Source organism: Stylophora pistillata, chromosome 11 (assembly GCF_964205215.1).
Source record: "Stylophora pistillata chromosome 11, jaStyPist1.2, whole genome shotgun sequence".
Classification (NCBI taxonomy): Eukaryota; Metazoa; Cnidaria; class Anthozoa; order Scleractinia; family Pocilloporidae; genus Stylophora; species Stylophora pistillata.
Genome location: NC_142529.1, coordinates 13,382,918 through 13,392,724, shown reverse-complemented (window position 1 = coordinate 13,392,724; position 9,807 = coordinate 13,382,918). Strand labels below are relative to the sequence as shown.

At 42.1% G+C, this 9,807-nt stretch overlaps 1 protein-coding gene across 1 annotated transcript; it reads right to left on the bottom strand.

Moving 5' to 3' along the window:
- Positions 1-930: 930 nt before the first annotated feature.
- Positions 931-4,431, bottom strand: LOC148720150 (uncharacterized). Its single transcript, XM_088737576.1, has 4 exons — positions 4,324-4,431; positions 4,203-4,223; positions 3,167-3,580; positions 931-1,713 (listed from the first exon to the last, which is right to left on the bottom strand). Exons 1-4 carry the CDS (start codon positions 4,429-4,431, stop codon positions 931-933), a joined length of 1,326 nt encoding a protein of 441 aa, XP_088593702.1.
- Positions 4,432-9,807: the final 5,376 nt, after the last annotated feature.

The window sequence follows — 9,807 nt, the reverse complement described above, 5'->3', positions numbered from 1 at the left end:
TAACAGTGACCTATTAACAATCACCACGAACATCTAAATTTAGGATCTATATCAAATTAGATCCTTTGTATTTTGCAATTTTATAAAATGTTAGTAATCATGTCTTCATTCTAATATATTGTTTTTTCAATAAAATCTTGATCTTATTAGTCTCCTTTCGCAGCCGCTTGGACTGGCATGGACTAATATCTTATCGAATATTATTAATGGGGTGAGTGGAATAAGGCCCTAAGTGACTTTGGAGAATGTTGAGGTAGCCAGCAGTTAATGTATGGTTCCTTGGGAAACTTGTTAGTTTGTTTTCCCTTTAGTTCTGATGTTTCCCGAGACCGAGACAAAGGACTCAAGGAAAACAGAAACTGTTTCCCCAGGAACCATACATTAAGTGTATATTATTACTGATCTATAGTCAAAGCCATGAAACTGCCACTTTGGGGAATACTTTGCGGAAAGGATTGGGGCTTTGAAAGAAAGATTCCTCAATAAAATGATTCATCTAGCACGTGAGCCCAATTGAATATTGTTTTTTGTGCTTGTTGATCTATTTATACAGACTTGATAGATCCAGGTCTTCAAGTCTGTCCCTCTTAAGGTCATTGAACGTTTAGTAGTGTCGCCCATCAGTTTCTGTGAAAACATCCAGGTCAACAACCCTGTTGACAAGTTCTTCTATGTCTTTATCGGGTGAACCTTCTGGATGCTTGCCTGACTGGATTTGTCTGTTCAAACTGCCATCAAGTTTGTCTAAAATGGTGCGTGTTGCCTTCTCTGCTTTGCACACTCGCGAAATTGCAGACTCTGTCAAATTAGGCCCCCAAATTTCTTATCCCTTGCTTAACAAAATTGTTACTGTGTTCCATGTCTTCTTCAAGGGGGATATTTCCCTCCTTTCACACCATGATTGTTCACAAATCGGTTCCAAATAAATCTTTACCTGTCCCTCTTTGACAACAAGGCATGAACTAAGAAGAACTGGTATAGAATCTCAAGTGCATATTTGGTGCATCTTGATTTATCAGCTCTACGGTAGAGAAGAAAGTATTTATACTGCCGCATGACTCGTGCACCGTCACCTTCCTTTATGGCATCAAGGAAATTGAAATATAAGATGGCATCAGTCATAACAGCACAGTTATAACTGTACACATCCTCAACATGGTATTGTTTGTCTAAGGATGGTGAAGGTATAGCAGTGGTAAGCTCAACAGAAGGTTCCTCAGCAACAAATGGTGGATCATGAGAAAGTTCATGAGTATTCCTCTCCTTCTTGTATTTGTATTTCGCGTTACATCTAGGAAACCTACATGGAAACTTATCATCATCTGTCAGCTCTTGCTGTTGCAACACCTGTTGATTTTCTTCAGCCGTAAGGATGCGGTCCACCAAATGACTACTGTCTTGAAAAATGAAACCATCAACCACCTTGGCTGCAAGCTCGTGCAGCAGTTTGAGTTTCTTCCATTCTTGAAGGTTTTCAATATTAGGAGGAAGAACAAACTTGGATGGTTTCCCTGTTTTGTTCTCAAGTCCCAACACATTCATGGCAGCAGCAATAACCCTGGACTTCAACACTGTAGATAGAAAATCCCTGTCTGCCCTGTATGCTGACTTGACATCACTACAAACATTCCTCCTGTTTATCACTGTACGGTCCGCAAACATGGTACACTGGTCAACAGCTGAGGAGCCACTATAGAATCTTGAATAGATCAACTCAAAACAACAACACAAATAACATAAATCAATAATAATGCTGTCCACGTGTAGTTATCAGGGGATCTTGTTCTGATTGGTCGTATGTAACCTCCGGCACTCCACAGGGGACCATCCTTGGGCCTTTATTGTTTTTGCTGTATATTAATGACATAACAGAATGTGTATCGTCCACAATCAAATTATATGCAGACGATACGAAGATCTATAGAGAGATAATTGACCCGATCACAGATTGTCAGCGTCTTCAGGAAGATCTTACCAATATTGGCGAATGGGCTTGTAAATGGCAATTACGTTTTAACGCGGATAAATGTCAATCTATGCGAATTACACATTCACGTGATAAGTCAGTGACCAATTATTTCTTTGGACAGCCCTTGAAAGACGTAGATAAATTTAAAGATCTCGGTGTTATAATAACTAAGGACCTCTCATGGAGTAACCACATTGGTATAACTGTGAACAAAGCGAATAAAGTCCTAGGTTCTATTAAACGCTCGATAGGCACCGCTAATGCAAATATTTTTTCTATGCTCTACAAATCTCTTGTACGGCCAATTTTGGAATATGTGGTACCTGTCTGGTGTCCTTACCTCGTCAAGGACATCCATGCTCTTGAGAATGTACAGCGAAGAGCTTCAAGACTTGCTTTAAATCAACGCAAAGGAGACATGTCCTACGAAGACCGATGCAAATTGCTAAAATGGCCTACTCTTTCTGACCGTAGAACTTATCTATCTTTAATTGAGTGTTATAAAATTGTTTTTGGTTTTTACCATTTAGATTTTGGAACCTTTTTTGATTTTGCCACAACTAGATGTACGAGAGCAAATCATCAGTACAAACTTTACGTCAAACCAGCAAGACTTAATTGTTATAAACATTCGTTCTTCATTAGGATTGTTAAATTATGGAATGAATTACCAAGAAACATAGTGGAAGCTGATAATCTTCAGCATTTTAAATCTCAGCTTAAATTGTATTTAAATATTTAATTATAACTAAGTATTTTATTTTCATTTAGACTTATTTTTTAGGGAGTTTTCACATAGGGATAACCTCTTAACTTCCTTTTCTGGAAGCATATTTTCCATTTCCTCTTAGTGTATACATAGTCTGCTTCTGGAATAAATAAAGTATGTATGTATGTATGTATTGTCAAGACATGCTATTGCAGTCTTAGTCATAGTTCAGTTCACTTCATTTTATTCACACTTTAAGATAAAATGAAGTCTACAGAGTATTTCCTTTAGTAAAAAAATATTGAGAAAGTGGGAGGTGAATTAAGAGGACCATACATGTAGCTTTTGAGCTAAGCACCCCAGATGATGGACAAAACATGGCTTTAAGCAATACTTGTTGGGAAATTATCTTTTTCTGAGAGCTCAGCAGAAGTTATCTGGATATTTGCTTCTTTATTTACAAATAGCTCTGAATTTCAGAAGTTCACCTTTATGTTGTATATTCCCTCATCAATTTGGCAAGTAAAAAATGAGAAGTGAAGTATATCTGCTGATGTGCATACCAGATCATAATAATTGACCCTCCATCGTGTTTTAAATGGACTTGACTGTAATTCAAGTACACCAATATGGACACTTACACTTAGTAATTTCCCTGAGGCATGCCAATCCCCAGGTTGCAAGTGAATCCCATCCAAGCGATCCTGTGGTGTTAGTCCATTTGCCACTGAAGCTATTACATTGACAGCTCTCTCCACAGTCAACTGGTCACCTGGAAACAGCTGTCCATTTACTCCAATGGCTGCATCATTAGAGTTGGGGAGATAGGTGTAGAAACTTTGCAAAATTTCCAGCATGACCTCATTAACATTCTCATCCTTGAATATAAGTCCAAGGGGAACCTGTTGGGAGAAACAAACATCAGTTGGAAATACAATATTTTAGAGAGAAAGATAACAGTGTACACTTTCTTAGGAACTGTATTTAATAGAAAACATCCCAGCAGACATTAAGCATTCACTTTTAACTGAGAGGCATGAAATTACAAACAATAGGTTTATATTTTATAGCCAGCAAATGGGTTAATTTATGCAATAAGATCTTTTTAGTCATACTATTAGTATTATTTTATATAAGTTTATAGAACTTCAAAAGTAATGACCCGCAAGGGTTTTCCCGCGAAACAAAACATAACCTCTCGTGTGATTGGTGCAGCGTATACAATGACAACTATCTCATTGGTCCGAGCAAACAAAAGCGCAACACAAACAGAAAGGAATGTATGTCGGTTTGAAGCAGCCGTGTGGGGACGGGGAGCGTTCCGTGACTCCGGCCCGTGCGGCTGCGAAGGAGACTAGCTGGAACCCTACAGTACCTGCGCACGTGTTTATATCTTTTGGTCTTTTCACGTGTTTATTTCTGTTTCACTACAGGCTTCGGTGGGCTTTTCGCCTAGTCCTCTTCTGTCTTTGGCAGGTCTTCGCTGCTTAACTCCTCCCCAGTTCTTCTTTGGCTTATGGTCACCTCTTCATCTGTTTCCGGATCCTAAGTAAGATAAGAAGTGGGCAATTTAGTTTATTGACTTCTTTAAAATGAACGCCAAAGCACTTACCAATAAAGCTAGTAAGAAGGTGCGCCGACTAACCTTGCTTGACAAATCGAGGTCTTTTACCAGGTCGTCCTCAACATCCTCCTCCCTGTTTTCACGTTGTCGCTGAGAATCAGCCAGAACATCGCCACTTCTGCGACACATCTCCAAAGAACCGCACACATGTTTAATAATAATAATAATAATTAAAAAAATTATTACTTTAATTATCCTGGTATGGAAAAACGTTCACTCGGTCAACAAATGTTGATGGAGTGGTATAAAGCGGTGACCATACCCGTTAATATTCCTGTGGCATGGCGTGCTATGTGTTTGGCACGCAGGTTGGACAAACATTCGTATCACTTCTCCGCCACCGTCTCATACAGATATTGTGTGTATATTACTCATACAGATATCGCGTCTCATACAGGTATTGCCCATTTCACTCTCTGGCAACATTATGCAGGAAATATCTGGTCTCAAGTATACTTTAGTGTTTTCTCACAGATTTGGACACAATCTAGTCAAATATATTGGTTTTGACTCTTTTGCAAATAACTTTTCCAAAAGCGTATTTTAAGCCGGAGCTGAGTACGACTTGCCGTATTTTACTCTCTAACAAAATTTCGCAGCAAACATCCGGTGGGAACCAAATTTTAGTGTTTTCTTACAGATTTCAACACAATCTAGTACAAGAAATTGGTTTTGGATTGTTTGAAGATACGTTTTTTAAAACTGAACTTTTGGCGCAAGCCGAGCAAGACTTGCCGGAATTCACACTATGTGGCAAAGTTTTATAGGACAGACAAGTTCCCAAGAAAATCTTGGTGTTTTCTCACATATTTTACCACAATCTAATAAAAAAAAACTTCGTTTTCCATTGTTTGCAGATACTTTTGGCAAAACCGTATTTCTAGCGCCGGTTGGGCAAGACTTGGTGCATTACAGTCTCTGGCTAGATCTCGGAAGAAACATTGGGTCTCAAGTAAATTTTGGAGTTCTTTCACAGATTTTAACACAATCTATTCAAAAAGGTTGGATTTGGCTGGTTTGCAGGTACTTTTACCAAAACCGTAGTTAGCGCGAGCTGAGCAAGACTTTGTGCAATTTACTTGCTGTTAAAGTTTTGCAAGAAACATTCGGTATCAACTGGATTTTGGCGTTTACTTGAAGCACAATGTATTCGAAACAACTACTTTAGATTTGTTTCCTGATGCCTTTTGCCAAACCATGTTTTCGGGGCGAGTTGAGAAAGACTTGGCGCATTTCACTCTCTGGCCAAATATCGCAGGAAACAACGGGTATGAACTGCATTCTAGCGTTTCCTCACAGATGTGGACACATCAATTGAAAAAAGTTGGTTTTGGCTTATTTACTTTATGCAAATCTGTGTTTCCAGCGTCTGTTAAGCAAGAGTTGGCGCATTTAGTCTTTGCCCAAATTTTGCAGAAACCATTGCCTTTCAATTGGAGTTTAGTGTTTCCTGACAGATTTCACCACAATCCTATTTAAAATAGGAAGATAGTTTTTGCAAAACCATGGTTCTCAGCCCGAGTTGAGCAACAGTTGTTACTGACTGGCAGGTGATTAGCCGACTGACTTGTTGACTAAATTGCTGATCGAGAGCCGAGTGACTGGCTGACTGACTGGCTAACTGACCGGATTTGTGACTGTCTGACTGACCGGTTGACTAACTGACTTGCATCTGTTGGCTACTTGACTGGTTGACTGACTCTCTGGCCGACCTGTGACTAAGTGTGTACTTGAGTGGTGTCTGTCTCGCTGATTGGCCGGTTGACTGACTGGCTGAACGACTGTTTGGTTTACTCAATGGTTCTTCACTCGCTCACTGAATGGCTAACTGACTTGTTCACCGAGGGGTTACTGAGTGGCCAATTGACTGGTGACTTTCTGGCTGAGTGGGAGGGCGACTGACTAGCTAACTAACTTGACTTGTTAACTGACGTGCTGGCCAACTGGTGACTGAGTCGCTAATTGACTAGTGACTGTGTAGTTGACTGGCCGGTCGACTGACTACCTGAATGACTGGCTAACTCACTGACTACTACTTGACTGGCTCTATGTGTGGCTTGCTTACTTGCCCACCGAGTGGTGACTGAGTGGCCAATTGACTAGTGACTGTCTGGCTGACTGGCCGGTTGACTGACGGCCTGACTGACTGACTGACTGACTGTTTTACTGTCTCACTGGCATTTAAGTCTCTATCTGACTGGCTAACTGACTTAATGACCAAATCGTTATTGGGTGGCCAATTGACTTGTGACTGTCCACTTGACTTGCTGGTTGACTCACTGACTCGTTAGCTGGTTGGCTGACTCACTGGCGCTTGACTGGCTATGTAACTGGGTAACTGACTTGGTAAGCGATTGTTGACTGAGTGGCTAATTGACTGGTCACTATCTTGAAGACTGCCCGGTTGGCAAACCGGCTGACTTTTAGGTTGAATGACTCACTGGTACTGGAGTTGCTCTTTTACTGGCTAACTGACTTTCTCATCGAATGGTGACTGAGTGGGCAATTGACTGGGGACTGTCTCGTTGACTGGCTAGTTGCCTGACTGGCTGCCTGACTGGTTGACTGACGCACTGGTACTTGAGTTGCTCTCTGACTGGCTAACTGAGTTGCTGACCGACTCGTGACTGGGTGGCCAATTCACTGGTGACTGTGTGCCTTACTTGCTTGTTGACTGACTGACTTACTAACTGGTTGACTGACTCACTGGTACTTGACTGGCTGTCTGACTGGCTAACTGACCCGCTGAACGACTTGTGACTGAGTGGCCAATTGACTTCTGACGTTTTGGCTGTGTGGCTGGTTGACTGGCTAACGCACTTGCTCATGCTCTCGTGATTGAGTGGTCTATTCACTATTGACTGTCTAGCTGACTGGTTGGTTGACTGACTGGCTCACTGACCTGTTGACTGACTCACTTCTACTTGACTAGCTATTTGGCTAGTTAAATGACTTGCTGATGAACTGGTAAGTGCCTGGCTAACTAACTGTTTGTTTGATTCACGACTGATTAAGTGACTGCCTTGCCGAGCAATTAGTCCTTAAAATGGCTAACTGGTAACTGACTGACTGTCTCTCTGACTCACTGATAGTTGACCAAGTAGCCGACTAAAATTCGTTTGAGTGACTTAATGCTGAATAAATGAACGACTGACAAGTTGAGTTAGGAGCTAACTAACTTATTGTCCGAGTGGTGAATGACTTGGTTGTTGGCGTGTGACTGACTGCCTTACTTACTGACTGACCGACTGGTTGACTTACTCTCTGGTGCCTGACTAGTTGACTGCTTTGCTCACTGATTGGTTGCTGACTGCTTCAATGACCGCCTGACTGAATCGCTTAGATCTGACAGGTTGACTGACTGGTTTACTAAGTCGGTTACGAACTGGTGATTTACTGGGTAAGTGACTGACTTGCTGACCGATTAACTGAGTGACTGGCTGTCTCACAAACTGGTTCGTGACCAGCTGAATGACAGGTTATCTACCCTGCTGACCGATTGAAGACTAACTTGCTAGTTAACTGATGACTAGCTTACTAACTGGCTGTTTTTATGACCTGATTGCTTAGCTGCATTGTTGACCGACTTCAAAGTGACTGACTGACAGACTACTGATTAACTGGTTGATTGATTGGTTAACGACGTACTGACTGACCCATGGGCACCTAAAGGGCTGACTGACAGGCTTGCTGACTGGCTGTGTAACTGATTGGTTGATTTAGTCGTTGGTACCTGACTGGCGATCTGAGTGGTTGACTGCCTTGATGAACCACGGGTGAGGGACTGACCCAGTGAGTGTTGACTGACTCTGCTATCTTATTTGTTGACTGATTTATCTGACCGGCTAATTGATTTTCTGAGCCACTCGTAACTGAGTGGCCAATGTACTGGTGACTCTCTGTGTAACTGGCTTGTTAACTGACTTGCTGACTGACTTGTTGACTGATTCACTGGTACTTCAGTAGCCACCAGACTGGATAGCTGTGTTGCTGACCTTCTTGTGATTGGGTGATCAGTTGACGTATGATTATGTGTCTATCTTGCTGTTTGACTGATTGACTTACTGACTGAATGACTTAATGACTGGTACTTGACTGTCTATCTGAATGGGTAACAGACTTGCTGACCGATTGCCGACTGAGTGGCTAACTAACCAGTGACTGTCTCGCTAACTGGTCGGTTCACTCACTGGCTGGCTGACTTTTTGACTGACTCACTGGTACGTCACTACCTCTCATACTGGCTAACTGCCTTTCTCACCAAGTGGTAACTGCGTGGTGACTGTCTCGTTCATTGGCTGGTTGACTGATTGGCTGACTGACTGGCTGGTACTTGAGTAGTTACAAGACTGAAAAACTGACTTGCTGACCGATTCGTGATTAGGTGGCCCCTGGACTGTGTGTCTGACTTGCTGGGTGACTGCCTAACTGAATAACTAGTTGACTGACTCACTGGTACTTAACTGGCCATCTGCCTTGCTGACTGACTTGCTGAGCGACTCATTTCTGTTTGGCTGAGTGGCTTGTTGATTTACTGCTTGTTTTTTACTTAGGGACTTGCTCTCTGTCTTCTTTACTGACCGACTGGTTGCCTGCCTTTCTGGTATCTTAACGGACTGGCTGTGGTAATTGACTGACTGGTTGATTACTTTGCTCCCCGACTATTTCCTGACTGCTTCAATGACCGTATTACTTGTATGTGACAGGTTGATTGACTGGTTTACTAAGTTGGTTACTGAGTGGTGATTAAGTGGGTAAGTGACCGACCAGCTGACTGATTAATTGAGTGACTTGTTATCTCACTTACTGGTACATAACCGGCTGATTGACTGGTTAAATACCTTGCTGACTTACTGAGTGACTGAGTTAATGCTGAATTAGTAGCAAACGACTGACTGGTTAACCGAGTCATTCGTATATGACTACCTCAAACTCTTTGACTGACTTGGTGACCGACTGGTGACTGACTGTGTAGCTGACTGTTCAGTGACTGTGTAGCTTTCTGGTGACTGACGGGCTTACAGACTAATTGAGTGACTTACTGGTAACTGACTGAGAGCTTGACTAGATCAGTGACTGGATGTCTGACTGCTTGACCAAGTGGTTGACCGTCTGGTGACTGACTTGTTGACCGAGTGGTCCACTTCTTGACAGACTGGTGACTTTTTGGCCTACTGACTAGCTTACTGACTAGTGACTGACTGTGTAACTAATTGATTCATTTTGCCATTGGTACCTCTGCTGACTTATTTGTTGACTGACCGACTGAGTGACTGCCTGACTGCTTAACTGCCTTACTGCTAGTTGACGGGCAGAGAGGCTATCTGTCTGGTTCACTGCCTAGCTGACCGATTGTTGATTGACTTGTTGACAGACTAGTGACTGACTGCCTATCTGACTTCTGACGGACCGGTTGTTTCAGTGGTTGCCTTTTTGGCTGGTACCTAACTGGCTGACTGACTAGTTTACTGACTCACTGCTACCTGACTTGCTATCTGATTCTTT